This window comes from Accipiter gentilis, chromosome 27 (genome assembly GCF_929443795.1).
Source record: "Accipiter gentilis chromosome 27, bAccGen1.1, whole genome shotgun sequence".
NCBI lineage: Eukaryota > Metazoa > Chordata > Aves > Accipitriformes > Accipitridae > Astur > Astur gentilis.
The window spans coordinates 12,205,540-12,221,582 of record NC_064906.1 but is presented as its reverse complement, the minus strand read 5'-3'; the positions used below and the strand labels follow the sequence as shown (position 1 = coordinate 12,221,582).

Here is a 16,043-nt window from a genome sequence, read left to right as displayed (position 1 = left end):
AATCTATTTTCAAGTTTTGCATGTTGTATCTATCTAATATCTCCACCTTTGTAATACTTATGAAAGTGTTTAGAGTTTCAAGGTAATAATAAAAAAATATTAACATGGATTTTTGTCTGCTTACAATTTTAAGGTACAATAAATTTCCTCCATGCTGACTGCGATAAATTCAGGCACCCACTCCTTCATATTCAGAAGACTCCAGCAGACTGCCCTGTTATTGCCATTGATAGCTTTAGGCACATGTACGTCTTTCCAGACTTCAGTGACTTGTCGTAAGTATTTTTCTCTGTGCATTTTACTTTGTTCTTCTCAAATTAAAAGGTGTGCTCGTATTTTAATCAGTACTATGATAGGAAGATGAACAAATCTAGGATAGGTAAGGCTGCCTACATGCGATTCAGTGTCAGAGCCTTAAAGCAATATGAATTGGTGTGAAGCCATTGTTTAAATGGAGTTGCATTGCTTTATGCAAGAAGAGAATCTCACATTAAGTTTTTAGATGCTGTTGTTTTATTTCAAAGTTTTGCTATTTTCCACAGTAGTTAGGCATTTGGAGCCTGGCATGGTATTTTTAGTGGTCATCTAGATATATCAATTAACTTTAAAAGGTTTAAAATACTACATGGAAAGTTCAAGTGCTGTGTTATGCAATAATTACCATAAAATGCACCATGTAAGAATTCCCAGCCTGCTGGTTTGGTTTTTCCTGCTGTGCAATTCCAGTCTCCCTGCATTAGCCTAAACTCTGAAAGCTGGCGGAGAAATCCTTGTTGCATGGGTTTCTGAAATTTTCCACATGTAGTTTGGAAAATGGCTGATTATTGGCATGTTATCTGGATAAAATACGTGAGAGAGAAGTATCAGGGTGCTTAGGCGAAATGCCACTTTGATAATCCGCTTACATCAGCCTCTCTCTCTTTATCTTGTACTGCCTTGGAAGCAGATGTTCTGTCTCCTGTAGTTCAGCTGAGGAGTGAAGATGTGTAAACATTTATCTTCAGGGACTTTCAGCATGAGACAAGCGTTCTGTCTTTGTCTTCAGGTTGTGTGTTAAAATTCCAGTTTCTACCTCAAAGGAGGTGCCTGCATATACACTGCTTCTTAAGTCCTGGTTAGATGCCCAGGCTTTGAGACTTGGACTTCTGCCCATTCCTAATTTTTGCCCATTCGTACTTTTAAAAACTCAGGGTATTTTATTTTTGTCAAAGCCAAGGATTCAAAGTTCAGACTGCATGCAATGTGAACGTAACCCCATGTCTAATTCTGCCATTCCAGCAGGCATTTTTCTACCTGAAATGTTGACATTTGGAAGAAGGGTTCAAACCTAGCTTCTCCCCGTAGTTTTCCACAGGCTTATTCTTAAAATGTAGTCACTGTTTGATGTATCCCAAATAGTGCTTTTCAAATATCTAAAGCTATGTATGTGGAAACACTGATAGTGACTATTTTTCTCCCTGTGTTCTTGTTTCTTTGGAAGATCATGTTCACCGCACATGCCAGGGCTTTAAAAAAAAATTGTGGGATATTTGCATTTCAAAAGCACTCTTTTTATTGTCACTTTTGAAATAGCCCTAAAATAAATTAATGTCTCTCATAGGGGAATAGAGATGTTTAGTTTAGTCTTTCATGTTATGTTTCTTACGTGTTCTGTTTCTGTGAAACACTACCAGAATAATAAAAGCTACTTGGTTGTTTGTATACCAGTTGTTACATACAAATGAAGAAGAGAGTGAGTAATGTCAGGATTGTAGACAGTTGCTTAATGATAAATAATTATTCAACCTTACTCTAGGAGATTGAGCTGATACTTAGAAATACGTAACAAACAGTTTGGAAACAAGGAGAGCTCCTGGGGTGATACTCTTTTGTGTGTGTGTGTGTGGTTTGGATTTTTGTTTTGGTTTTGTTGGTTTGTTTGTTGTTGTTGGGGTTTTTTTTTTATAATACATAAAATCTTAATTCTGAGACTTTCATCTACCTGCAAGGACTTCTGCCACTTCAGTACATTTTCTGGACTCTTTTATAAACTGGCCCCAGACTGTCTCTTGTAATCTCAGTGCTGCCACCAACCAGTAGGGTTTGGATATGGTACTTCCAGAACTGGCCCACTAAAATTTCCTCTCACTTTAGGGAGTTGTCTTTTTCTGAGAATAGCTACTTCATAGGCAAATGAGACCAACACCCAATATTTTGTCCTCATACTTTGGCCACCTGGCCCTATTCATCCTGCTGTTCCAGGTTGGAAACAATTGCAGGGAGTGTTCAACAGATCAGTTGTAGTTTCTCAGCAAGAACCGGTCCAGTTACAAGAGGCTGTAGGCACCAAATGCCCTTGCTGCATTAGGAGAGAAGAGGTTGGAGGGGAGTGTCTCCAGCAGTGTGCCTGACCTAGAACAGGGCAGGAGCCCAAGGTAAAGCAGGGGATTCTGCTCTCCCTACAAGTGGGCTAGAATGAACCCCCTTCTCTCCATCAGCACCAATTCCTGATCTTCTCTGGGAAGGGAAGAAACCCTTCAAAGTACCACAGCAATACTGATTAGTTAGAGACGTTGCTGTAGTGATGGCCTCTGACTCTTATCGTATTACGTTTTAGCCACAGAGTTTTCTGGTGATGTGAAATATTGCTGATAGCCTGTCTGACCACGCTTTGTCCCTCTTTCCTAAATGTAGTAATTGGTCTGATGAAAGGCTCCCTGCAAAACCTGTCTCCATTCATACGTTACCTTTTGATTGCATGCTTAGTGCTCACGTTATAGTTTTTTATCTCATCTTTAATATTTATTAGATCAATTCTTCATTTTAAGCTTTTTAGTCTATTTGACATTTCACAAGTAAAACTGGATGCTGTAGTTTAGCACGTTTGCTGTGGGTGACAGTAGATGATCTCAGATTAGATTTACATTGATATCCTCTTAGTGCTTATCGCTAGTGTATATGCAGTTGCTCAGGCACTAGAGAGCCTTTCAAAGATGTTTTGTCAATACTGCTACCCAACTGTCATTTGTATCTGTAAACTGTGCATTTGGAACCCGCTGTTCCCTCTTACATTATGGTTAGTGGGGAGCTGAAGTGAGTATACAATGAAGTTATCGGCTAGTACAACTCTGTGGGAGTTATTGAAAAGATGAAGTACTTGCTGTGTTCTCAGGAGACAGTGGAAAGAAAAAGAAGCTGGTAGGACACTTTAACAAACCATTTGGCTTCCTGTCCTCTATTAATCACCTAGAAGTGGACATAGTGTGCTAGATAAACAGAAGTTGGCTACTCTAAACAGTGCACTTTAAATCTTCTGTGTTTGGACTTAACTTGTAGTAAACATGTGGGTTTCTGTTGGATTTGTTACAGAGTTCCAGGTAAACTGAAGCAATTTGTACTAGACTTGCATTCTGGAAAATTGCATAGAGAGTTTCATCACGGCCCTGATCCAACTGATGTAGCACCTGGTCAGGTAAGGTTACAACAAATACATTTAACTTGGCCATTTAAGAAAGTCCTTTTTTTACTCCTTGTCAGAGCTGTACTTTCTAATATGTGTGTACTTTTAACTTCAGTCTCCCGAAAAAGAAATCTGTCTATAGAAGCATAATGTTGCCACTTTGGCTTGCCTCTTCCTTTAAATTCCTTTGTGTAAAGGCAGGGAGAGCATTAGGGGGAAGTATGGTGCCTGTTTGCCTTGAATAAGGGAAGAGTATAAGAATATATATTTTCTCCAGTGCAACAGAAGATCTTGGGCTAGATGACTGTTCTGAGCTCATAGAGCTGGTCTTACATTCTCAATGTGATTTCAGTGTAAAAACTGATGATACATCATAGATGCATTATTTCCCACACGACACACTAAGAGGGTGCTTCTAAAGGGAAACACCAGTTGATTGTTTTATATATTTACTCATAGTCACCAATCCAAGCAGGAGGCAGATTATTAGAGCATCAACAAAAGACTGAGAAGTGGTAATAGGGCTTATTTTTATTAATGCAGTTAACAAGCGGCATTAATAGTGATCATAGGCTGCATTCGTCAGTTTGGATTCCTCACTTTCCTGCTCAAAGGTTGTCATGCTGCATAATTACATGCCTGGAAGTTACTCCTGGGATCTCTTCAGGAACACAACTACTAGATCCTTCTCCAGACAAAGGAGCACCTCAGTGCTTAGTTTAATACAAGAGGCAGAAAAGAAAGGACATTACCAGCCTTGATTCCCTCTGCTCAGCCCAGTCTTCTGTGTCTTGATCAGCCTTGTATCTTCTTGATAACACCACTCAGCTCATATGCTTGGTGTCATGCTGAAAAGTGGGAATGTAACAGCCTGTCAGGCAACCTTCTCATTACCTCGGGCACTCTCTAAAGAAATAACTGGTTTTACACACCTCAAGTTAGACGTTGCATTGTCTAGGGCTCAAAGAGCCATATGGGTTCCAGAGGAGACCTGGTGCCCTTGCGTTGGGGTGCCTTGGGCCATCCCAGAACCCGTGGGTAAGGGACAGAAACGATTTATGGCTACAGGCTCATTTTCCTGGTCATCTGTGGGATGTGGCAGCGGTGGCACTGTGCTAAGCTGTGCAGCCTCCTGTTGCCCTGTTCAAAGTTAAAAGATTGAAAAGCGTGAAAGCTCTGGAGGGCTTGCCTTGGGCCAGGAGAATGACTGCTTTTGAATGTTGTCATGACTGGCTATGAAAACAGGCGGGCTGAATTGTCTCAGCAGTAATTCATTTAACTGGTAACTCCCTGTGTTTCTCAGGAATTCATTGAGCAACCAGACTGCAAGTCAACAGGAGGAGATGCAGAAAACAGGGCTAGAGACTGAGGCATAAGTCAGGCAGTTGGTCAACTCAGAGCAAGACAGGCGTGCGTGAGGAAGAGACGCTCTGAGGCAATTGCAATGTAGAGGAGGCTTGGCCAGGGAGGGAGGAAGGCTGCCGAGTCCCTGGATCCTGCTGCCTGTCTGGGCACGGGCTCGTTGCCTAGAACCGCAGGCTTGCTCTTGTCTCCGTTCTTCCTTGAAAAACACACACCAAACCTGGGATGTTTCCCTTCTCATGTCCGTATGGCATCCTGCCAGCTTGTGAAGATGCGTACGCACGTGCGATGGAAATACTGGCCTTAACTAAACTGGAGGCTGCTGTCCTAGGTCATGTATGTCCCTTGAATTGCATGTTTGTTTGGGGGTGGTTTTTTTTAGTTTCCGTAGAAAATGAATTCTAAAATATTTTTGCAGCGATGACACTTTTGCCCTGGTGTTTCTCAAAAAAACGGCACGCAAACTAGAATATCTTCAAAGCAAATGGTAGACAGACTCAAATATAAAGTGGGGTGCATTTGCAATACTTCTAAGTCGCTTGTACAGAAACTCGTGTGATGGCCGTTACCTTTGAGATGTGCCAACAAAAGGAATATCCCTGACTGATGGTACTTAATGAATGAATGTATGTGTGCATGTGTTTTCCACCTATTTGGGACTTACAATGTACCTTCCAAAAAAAAACCCCAAATCTCAATTTGTGAGAATGCTGGAGATTCGTGCACTCTCATAATTAATGTTAGAAGTTCATTTAATGGAGGTGATTGATTATTAAAATGAGTCTAACAAGCACTTTACTGTTTGTTTTTCAGCCAATTCAGGATTTAGCAAGCAGCCCACCAGAGAGCTCATTCCAGAAACTGGCACCCAGTGAACATAGGTACACCTTATTGAGGGAAAAAGATGAACTTTAAAAACTTGAAATAATCTTGCAAGCCTTTCAGACAGCAGCATTGACTTGTGTGGTGGAAATAGTAAACCTATATTTTCATAATTCTATGTGTATTTTTATTTTGAATAAACTGAAAAATAATTTTTTTTCTCCCCAGGCTTGTAAATACATTTGTTTGGTGGGTCATTCTGTACAGCATCTTTCAAACAGTATGTTCCTAATGCTATAGTAAAATATCAGAGACCCATCCAGACTCTTGATCTAACTCTGTTCTGTAAAACTTTTATAATCCAAATGAAGGTATCCTTGCCAGAGACATGCTGTTAACTTGCACTATCCCATTAAATAGGACTTTTGGGTTGTTTTCTGTGTAACCTTGGTAGTATGTGCTTTTTCTTCTTCATGTGAACAGCTATCCTGGTAATCTATTTCTTTGTCACATTTTTCTCCAACTTAAGAGGGTCTTCTATTCTGGATACTTGGGAGGGGAATAAATTAAAGTTTTACAGAATCTCGTGTGGTGCTTTACTGGGTGCAAATGTCTCAGCAATTAAACAATTCTGACTATTAGAATACCAAGGAAGGAAAGGAAAAGTTTTATGATAATGGCTGTACTTTGAATGAAAGGGCTGTATTGACCTGCTCTGGTTTCCTGGAATTAAGATTGTTATATTACACACATGGTTGTGTTAAAAGAACATGAATGTTGGAAACCCTTCAAAGTAGGAGAGGGGTAGGGGTGGACTGCTATCTTAGTTGTGTCAGTCTTAAATTAACTTATGTATTAGTGGGGTTTTTTCTTTTTTTTTTCTTTTGGTACCTGCCTTCCTGGCAGAGATTTACCTTCCGAACAACCATTGCAAATTTTCTGTTACTCTTTTTGTCTGGCTTATGCCTTATTTATTGCATATTCTTTGAATTCTGCTCTGAAGAAGGAATTATGACTTTTCCTTGTGGGCTTTTCCGTTGTGCGTTAATACCAGAATATGGGCTTTTCTCCAACGAATCTTCAAGCTGCTTGGTGAGATAGACATACAGAAACTGTTAAGATGGAAAAATATGTTAATTTGGGGTGCATTGCTGGAGATGAATTACTGTTGGATTTGTACAGTATGCTTGCTGCAAAGAATCTAGTCCATGACTTGGACCCCCAAGGCTTAGTGTCCTTAGCAGCAAGCTTGTTCTTTGGATAGGTGGACTACTGGGTTCATGTTTACTTCAGTGAGTGCCCCAGCTTCCACAGCTCACAGCTCAGATTCCTTTTGCCTCTCAGCTAGCGGCCACCTACTCGGTTATTGGCAGAAGACCGACATAGTCCTGTGCAGCTGTGGCAAACTGATTTCGAGAGAGCCTGCCGAATCAAGCCCCTGCAGCAACAGGCACGTGAGCTGCCTGGGGTGTGATTCTGAGCAGAGAGCTGCTAGTACCAACCACCACCATGCTACAGCTAACCGAGCAGATGCAGAATTGGTAGCTAAAAGCATAGTGCAAGATTTTGTTTACAGGCATGCTTTTTTGTCAGTTTTGTGAATCTGCGTTTTGGAGTGCACGCTAAGTGCTGGAAAGTGCTGTCTTCTCCTGTCCCATTCTCCATCTCATGCCTGATCAAGCATTTTTGGCAGCTGGGTCACACCACCTTGCAGCTGGAATCTAAAGATGGGAGCAGGGTCTGGTTTTAAGGCTGCCACTTGTTATCTGCAGGTGGTGCTACAGAACTTCTGGAGTTGTTCAGGCACCTGAAATCTTAGTCAATTCCTGCATGGTGCCTACAGGTACTCATCTTACTCCTCTGAGGTTCCTATTTTTCCTTAGGGTTCTTAATTATAAATGCTGTTTGGTGGAAGACATCTAAACCTCCTTCTGGAGAAAGATGCTACCTCACCATACACCCAACAGTCTAGTGGCTGGTGCTTTCGGCTAGAAAGTGAGAGAGAGAAACCCCCTCTGCCACTCCTTAATCCAAGTTTCTTTTCTGAGTAAAGACCTGTTCCCAGAGCTTTGGCATCCTAGTGCTCTGTAGGCAATTAGATGTAAAAGTTTTATCAGTCATCACAGTTACTCAAAGTCATTTCATTGTGTATTCATTGGAGTTGGACTTGATTCTCCTGGGTTCTTGATGACCATTGACCTGTCTGTACCAACTTTCATTTAAGTGATTTTTCTATTTGCAAGCAGAAGGTTGAACAGCTGCTGTCTAGGTGTGCTTGCCTCACGTGACGTTGAGTATCACTTGAGCTTTTAAGTATCTGATGATACAAAGAATTTGTCTAGAGAGAGCAAGCGCTGGACAAAATGGGAGACGTGTTTCAAACTGAGCCCTTCAACTCCGATCATCTACATCAATGGTTGTAACCATTCAACCTTCAACACTTCCCGAGGCTTTCATGGGAAGTTGTCAAACAGTATTAATGTTATGCCCATGTGGAACAAAACCATTCCAAACTCTCTCTTTAATTGAACTTAAGGAATCCATTTCTGAGCTAGCATATGTGTACAAGTTACTAGATGCATGCAACACTTCAAGAACTTGTGTTAATTTCAGTCAATGTAAATATTTCAATAGCTGAAGCATGTGTAACTCAATACAGGATTCTTAAATCTTGGTTATGCAATTATTTCAATAATATAACATTTTTGAGGGATTAATCTTTTAGATGTTGGAAGGAAATAAACCCCAACATTCTCAATAAATGCTACAATCAGTCTCATAGGCAAAAGCTTTTATTTGGTTTGAAAGACTTATCCATTTCTTGGCATTCCTTCTGTCTAACATGCCTAGCATTTTAAATGCTAGTTCGGTTACTCAGATGCCCACGTTTCTTCACGTATGTAAATAACCCACTTATTTTAAGAAATCATAGCTTAAATAATAGTCTCCTAAGTCTAGTATATACACAATGTTTTGAAATTGCTTCCTTAAAGATGCAAGGAAGAATAGGTTTTGTGCTAGACGTTTCATAAAATGAGTGCAGACCAAGCTGTATTTGTATAAACTGTAGCAGGAATTCAGTTTTATGCATTTAGATTGTCCTGGCATTAGTCCAGCTTGGGGGGAGAGGGTGGAGTCCACGATGTCTCTGATGTGGCTGCTGTCATTTAAATGCACAAGGTTTCAAAGCATACAGCAGGAAAGCAGACATAGTTTTTTAAAATCATACAAAGAATCAACCACAGTTTCTGATTAAGAAGACTTTTTTTTTTCTTAGTTTCTTCCTTTAAATGTAGAAATTACAAATCAAAGGAATGAACAGCCTTAGTGTGAAGTTGTTACAAGCTCATTAAATGTGTTTACATCCAAAGTAGATGCATTTAAAGAAAAGTGCTTTTTGCCTGACATGAGCAAATGAGCTGAATTACTTGGGTCATGTTTTCCACTCCAGCTGATTTTACAGATGTAGGCACTGTGGCTTTAACACATACAGTTTTGACAATGTTTGCGATTACTTCTGAAAGCTATTCTTGCACACGTTGCTTCCCTGAGCCTCAGACCTCATTAAAATAGACACAATGCAATTTCAATCATATTTTAAAAGTAATAAGGAAGAACTGTTCAGAAAAAGATATTTGTGCTGTAACTAACAGTTGCTTACAGTGTCTCTAGGCACAAAAACCTATCATCTGTCATTAGTAGACAGTTATTTCCAAAGATGACATCAAAGTACTGGTTACTAAAAGGGAGCTCTTTCTACAGTATGCTCCTTCTACAGTGTTCCCTGCTAGGGAGCCTTATCACTAAACACTGACTTCAGTGTTCACCTAATAAAACTGGACTCAAGCAGAGCTCAGGATGAATTGAACAGTCTAAAAACTTTAAAAAGCAGCTTCCCAACCTCAATTTCTGTTCCCCCAAACAGCAGCAGCAATAGTGTGGGAATTGTCCTGAAGGGATGGAGGTAGGACCATGTGCTGAATAGTAGATTATGTGACAACAGTACAATTATGTGGCAATAAACACACGTTAACGCTTCTGTATTTAACAGTGGAAGTTTCAGAAGCAAAAGGTTGCTTAAGCAGCAAAATAAGGATGGCAAGTATAACAGGCATCCACTATAAAAGGCTAGCAAAAGCACTAGCAGCACCTCACCCTGTACAGGCTCCACAGCATGTCCCAAAATCTTGAGAAGGCTGAGAAGCTACTCTGCAGCGTGGGTGGAAGGAGACATTTGGGAACTGAACAATATGCAAGAGGTGTGCAGCTGACCCAAACGAGCATGGTTTACTTACTGTAAACAGTATCAAGTTGACATTTTCAAAATAGTCCCATCATCTGGGGATGTCAGCTGCCACTGGCACCATTTAAAGAGCCTCGCTGCTTCACCATCCTTTGACCTGGTGCCTAATGCCACCCTTGAGGGTGTGGGCCTGGCTGTGGCACCGCTCGATTTAGCTCTCCCACCAGAGCACTGTTGGTGACATGAGATGAGAAGCAAGGGCAACATCTAGCAGTAAGCACTGCTGAGTAAGCTGAGGCTTCAGGCTCAGAATGCCAGAGCTTGGCACTTCATCCTGTACAGTGTTCTCAGAACAAGCCAAGGAGTTGAACAGCCATGGAAAATTAATTATTCTCCAGTAGCAGTCCTCCTAGGTTGCTGCTTAGATTGTTTAATTCTTAACTACACTTTGAACAAGATGAGGGATTAACAAATTTTTTTTTTTTTTTAAAGTACCTGGAAAAGAGGAAAAGCTGTTTATAAGGCTGATCTATTTGGCTCATGGAGGCAGATATGGGATATACATAAGGGGTTTTTTTCCACATTGCTCACCCAGCATTTTCATCTTTTCTTATGGCAGCTAAACACTTCCCTGCGTGTTATTGAACAGGCATAGTCAGTCATACCCTGGGGGTATACACAGGAGGAGTTTGGGAATCCAGATAAATGAAAGTAAACTTAAAATACTATGACCATGAAAGATAGATAGAACTTAATTCCTTTTCTTTGGAGCTCTATAATAAAAGCTCCAGCTTTTGGGTGGCACCCATGGGAAAGCACTAGGGTTTTCCAAATATCTCTGTGTTGTCTGCAAGACACTTGTGCAAATTTGGCATGAAGCACCCGTCACCCATCATTACAGCTGTGCACATAGCTCACCTAAGGATTTTATAATTAAAAGTTATCCTTATAATTTCAAAGGACAGATGTCACCACATCTGAAAAGAGAAATACTGTTTAACCTCTCCCAAGTAGCAGTACTGCTGTCAAAATTCACATAACTCAGCCTTGTATTTAAAGCATAAGGCTGCAAGTCTGTCATTAGCGTGGCTACTATGCTTTTGTTCCTAGTCATAATGATTCTAATATTTCAGCTGGATTTTTTGGCACTTTGGCGAGAAAGCTCTGGACAGCTGGAAGAGACCTGCTCAATCATTTTTTTTTTTCTTCTTTGTATCAATTTTCCACCTGTGAAACCCAAAATCCCACCACCAAGTGCAGCTGCAATTCCTGCCACTTTGAAGCCTGCAAGGAGACCAATAGGACCCCCCACCACTCCACCAATGACTGCACCTGCCACAGGCAGAGCTGCCAGCTTGTATTTTGCAGCCTGTAAAGGAGGAAAAAAAAAAAAAAAAGAAAAAAAAAGTGTTAGAATACTTGCCTGTGGTGATGTGCATTTTCCCCTCATTATTCTTGGGATTGATTGCTCAGTGATAAATAAACTTTACAAATTAGTATTTAAAAAAAGGTGATCTACTATCCAACTTGTGTGACAGAACATACTAAAACCAATTCACAATGGAGCTACCTCATGTATGCAGTTGTGAACCAGGTCCTTTTAAGCGGTTCTGCCAGATTACGTACACTGGTTATTACCTGGTCTCCATCATTAAATCAAATTGAGAAAATGCTCAGACTTTTCAGTAACATGCCTGAATTTGTGGCTTATTAGCAACTATCACCGACATCTACATAGAATGGGACTGAAATTGCATGTTATCAATCTGTTGTTTTACTCTTATTTGATTCTTGTGAGCCAATTGTTGAATACACTTGTCTTTGCAGGTAAAGTAAAGTACCATCAGAATAGCATAAAAAAAGGCAAAAAAAAATTTGTATTTCCTAGTAGCCTGGAGAATTACGAGAGAGATTGATTATTTTTTTTCCCCTGCTACCTGTGGGTCATTTCTTCCTTATTTCCTTAATTGCTGGCTCCCTCAGCATTAAAGACGGCAGATCAATTGGGTTAATACAGAGGATTGCTGGGAGGCAGAGTACCATTGATTCACCAGCAGGAGCAGATCCCTACCTTCCCCAAGTTTTTGGTTCCCTCTTCAACATTCACAGCAGCACTGTTGACATGGTCTTCAATCCTGTCAATCTTCTCCTGCTGAGACTAGATGCAAAGGAATTATGAGTGAGGTAGCCTGCTGGGAAGCAGCAGTGAGCCAATACACACCATTTTAACGCCTGTAATCAGGGCCCCACAGCCGCTTTCATCTGCTACACACTGCAGCCGTGCAGCCTTAATGGTGGTTCATTAATAGCATCTGATAAACTGTGCCGAAACTACAAACTTACTGTAAAAAAAAATCTCAACTATTCAGTAATAATATGGAGTGGGTATTATACAATGTGTTGCTGCAGTTAGAGAAAAAAACCCAAAACATATGATTTCTAAATCTTTTCTGTGAGTAGATGAACTCATATTCCAAAGGGAAAAATAATGCAAACTAGCCTTTTCGTTTCCTGCTGAGTTTCACATTCATAAAAACAATCTATAAAGAGCATTTATAAGATCAGTACCAACTCTCAACGTACAAAGCTGCACCAAGAAATCTAAATAGAAGTGTTCAATTATGACATTATAAACCACTGACTTAACTTTACAAAGTAAAGAGTAGTGACAGTACTGAAAATATACTTGATGTTGCTCTCTATTTTACTCTTTGATTTTACAAAAACATTCCATCCTTTCTCCAAATGCAGTCAGATTCCCCTGCAGCCTCTCTCAGAGAACACCAGAGTGGAAGATAAAGGGGTTTGTGGGTTTGTTTGTTCCTATTTTAATCTCAGCGGTACCCAGGCTGTTTTATGTCACAAAATAATGAGACGGCTAATGTTCAGCTTAAAATATAAGGCATTCTGAACTTTTTGCCTCTTTCTAATCCAGAAACTGCTGAATCCACTGGCTCTGGTATCTTCATCTGCTATCCAATCCACACACTTTGGATGCTTACTATTATATCTAATGATGGTTACATGTAAAATCCAGAAAATCCTGGGAACAGGAACTCCTCCTTTTTAGCTAAAGCTGCTAACATTTAGGCTACTGAATAAAATTTTTTACAGTCCCCCTCCAGCCTAATGAACCTTGGTCTTTCTTTTTTTTTTTTTTGTATATGTGAAGCAGCACATATTCAGCAGAAAGGATAAAAGCTAGCTTATCTACCCCAACTAACCCCACAGCAAGGAGATTAAAGAACTCTCCTAGGAGATGATAACTGTGGATTTAAATTCCCTGTGGCACAGGAAGAACTAAACACTGGGACTGAGTGTGGATGTTGAAGACCTTTTGGCAGCTTTGTGAGAGTAGAGAAAGGGCATGATAAAGGTGAGGGAAACTTCAAATTTTTCTAGTACTCCTGATGAAGCAAGAAAAAGCACCTAAGAAACACCCACCCTGTGCAGTGAAGGCTATCATCACCATTATGATTAGAAATCATAAAAATGAATGGGACCTGGGCAGAAGCCTGCAGTCAGTGCTGTAGAGCTTCTACTGAGGTTCAACTTGTGGCCAAGGGCACTGGCTAGAACACCAGTAGTTGCTCTGGTGACAAGAACTTAGGAGCAATTACCAGTACTAGTGCTGAAACAGAAGACTGTTGCCCCCTCAAAAATCTACCTTGACAGAGCCTGAAACAACAGGAGAGCTATAAGGAGATCCTTGTAGCAATGAGTCACTGCTATAGGGAAGGAAGAGCTGTTAGTTTTCTAACCAGACGCGGCAGCCAAATAGTTAAATTCATGCTTTTGAACATTCCTCTTCTGTTGGCACTTGAAAATCAAAAGAAAACCTTTCACCTTACTGCTAGACAATTTGATGTAAGCATTATATGCATCATCTATGACTTTGGAAAGTGCCTAATGCATCCACTTTGAAACTATAGGTGTATTTACCGTAGGTCCCAAGTAGCAAAGACAGCACCTTAGTGCAGACATCTCGGCTCACCGTGGGTAAACTGCTGTGCTTCTACTGGCATTTTCCTGAAGCTCCTAAAAGTGACTAGACTTTATAGTCTTGAATATTGGACTGAATAAATTCAGTTAATGTTATTCTGCTATTCTGTCACGTTGATCCAAGTGATACTAGCACAGTCTGAGTTCAGATTACAGGCAGAAGTATTGCTCATCTTTTTTTCCCCCAACTAGGAGTTAACCACTCACTCTCTTTTTGTACAAGACTCTATCTAGGATAGAATGCAGAATTAATACTTACGCTGACTAAGAGAGAAAACTCAGTCACCAGCTGGCTAAGCTGAATCAAGTCCTACAAGTAAAAAACAAATGTTATTTTGTAATAGTTGCCAAAAACAAGAGCACCAAGGTGGCAGTAAGGCAGTTCCAACATACCTCTTCTAAAGTTTCCCAGGACTCAGCTGCATTTTCTTCCTGAGGTATTTCGGGAAGGCGGGAGTAGATCTGGATTAAACTTTGGGAGCCATCCTTCACTTCCTTGTTATATAAAGTTTCTGAATGAGAAACATGATGTTTACAAATAAATGTACTGAATCAGAATGGAGGTGATGTGCAGCTTCTCACTCTTAATGTTTCTCATGGATAAATTGATATTAAACCTAATTCAAGCCAAGCAACAGCCCTGAAAATGATCATATAGGGAAAAGTCTTACAGCACTAGACAGTTTCTTAAAAGGAAGTTATTGCCAAAGAAATGGATTCATTTCTGTCAGCACACTTTCACAATCAGTTCCGAGAATGAAATTATACTCCTGAATTCAAAGTCAGTTAATTAATTTTGTATCAACCGAGCTAAGAAAACTGAGCTTGGGACAAAAACTTTTCATTTACATATGACACATAAAAACTGCGCTTCCAAAACTGAACAGACAGTTATTCATTTTATGATTGATTATTATGCTACCAGTTTGATTTACAGCTATTTGGGACTAAAAGAAGCTGGAGGAAAAAGCTTTCAAAAAGTAAAAGCAGTGAAAACCAAGTAACATGCTGCCCAGCATTCAGTGCTGGATCCAGTTGGGTAACGGTACTGTGAGGATGACGAACGTTTGCAGCTCAGCAGTGTAAAGGAGATACTTTTGCTTATCTTCCTTTCTAAATCACTTAGAATGCAGAAGAATGCAGAAGACATTAGACAAAGTATGGTGGAAAAAATGGACAATGAGAGACAGCTAAGTGGTGTGGGGGAGAGCAGATACCATGAACAGACACACACATACCTCCTCCAGTCAAAGAGACCAGTATCGAGCCACTACAGATGTAACGGACATGTGCATAATTACGGACAAGTAATTAAGTGGTAATAAAGAACAAACAAGTTTTGCTTGTCATAGCAAGGACTAAGGAATAGCTTGAGAGTATGAAAGGCAGACTGGAGAACGTATGTGTCTAAACACAGTGCAAAGATCATGTTAATTTAGTCAACTTCCATTTCTGAAGGAAGGTAGCTACTTTAGTAGGACACTGATGTTTCCTTCCTTGGGAGGGTAGTATCAAGAGAAAGCTTAATATGGGGAAGATGGGCTAGGTATGTCTACCAATACTAAAGTGTAAATATTGCATTAAAATCTTTACAAACAATGAATGTGCCAAGGTACTATAATAATGTTATATAACTGTTACTACAACAGATATGAATAATGGAAAACATAATCATATTCATTAAAAAAATTAGTAATAGTGCATGCTTATTCATGGAATTAATTTAACATAAAATAAAAATTATACATTTTGTAACATTTGTCCATTTCTCAGCATTTTTATCCCAGGATCTCAAAGTACATTAAGGACCTAATCTTCCTACTTTCAGATCAATAGAAGCCTAACATCAATGAAGCTGATATTCAGCCATAATTACTAAGTAAGCAGAGTAGGTCAGTAACAACAATGGAGTAAACGATTTGGGGTTTTATTTTGGGCTTGTTTTTCTTTCTAATTATTTCTACACCTTTTCCTTTAAGAATCCAGGAAGGCACTTCACCTTCTACAATCACCACCTGTTCTTCCAGAACATATTTTTAATTTTTAACATCAGATTAATTAACGTTACATAATCAGTTCTAAAATATTGCTTTTCCCTTTTCAACGTAATTAATCGTATACCCAAATGCTTGCATTTTTGGAGAAACCAATTCTGCTACATATTCTGACATTTAA

General features: G+C 39.9%; 2 protein-coding genes across 9 annotated transcripts in view; one reads left to right on the top strand and one right to left on the bottom strand.

The window, feature by feature from the left end:
* The window catches only part of ERP44 (endoplasmic reticulum protein 44), a 54,461-nt gene extending 48,256 nt beyond the window's left edge, over positions 1 to 6,205 (top strand). Inside the window, exons 10-12 of the mRNA XM_049830476.1 lie at positions 134 to 275; positions 3,349 to 3,451; positions 5,615 to 6,205. Coding sequence (XP_049686433.1) covers positions 134 to 275; positions 3,349 to 3,451; positions 5,615 to 5,716 — 347 coding nt within the window. The 3' untranslated portion in view covers positions 5,717 to 6,205. The remainder of the gene's footprint in view (positions 1 to 133; positions 276 to 3,348; positions 3,452 to 5,614) is intronic.
* A 2,192-nt stretch (positions 6,206 to 8,397) lies between these two features.
* STX17 (syntaxin 17) overlaps positions 8,398 to 16,043 on the bottom strand; it is a 37,165-nt gene continuing 29,519 nt past the window's right edge. For all 8 annotated transcript variants that reach the window (XM_049830487.1, XM_049830486.1, XM_049830488.1 and 5 more), the window contains 4 exons: positions 14,262 to 14,380; positions 14,128 to 14,178; positions 11,938 to 12,024; positions 8,398 to 11,235 (listed from right to left, as the gene is read on the bottom strand). In XM_049830487.1, coding sequence (XP_049686444.1) covers positions 10,996 to 11,235; positions 11,938 to 12,024; positions 14,128 to 14,178; positions 14,262 to 14,380 — 497 coding nt within the window. In that variant the 3' untranslated portion in view covers positions 8,398 to 10,995. The remainder of the gene's footprint in view (positions 11,236 to 11,937; positions 12,025 to 14,127; positions 14,179 to 14,261; positions 14,381 to 16,043) is intronic.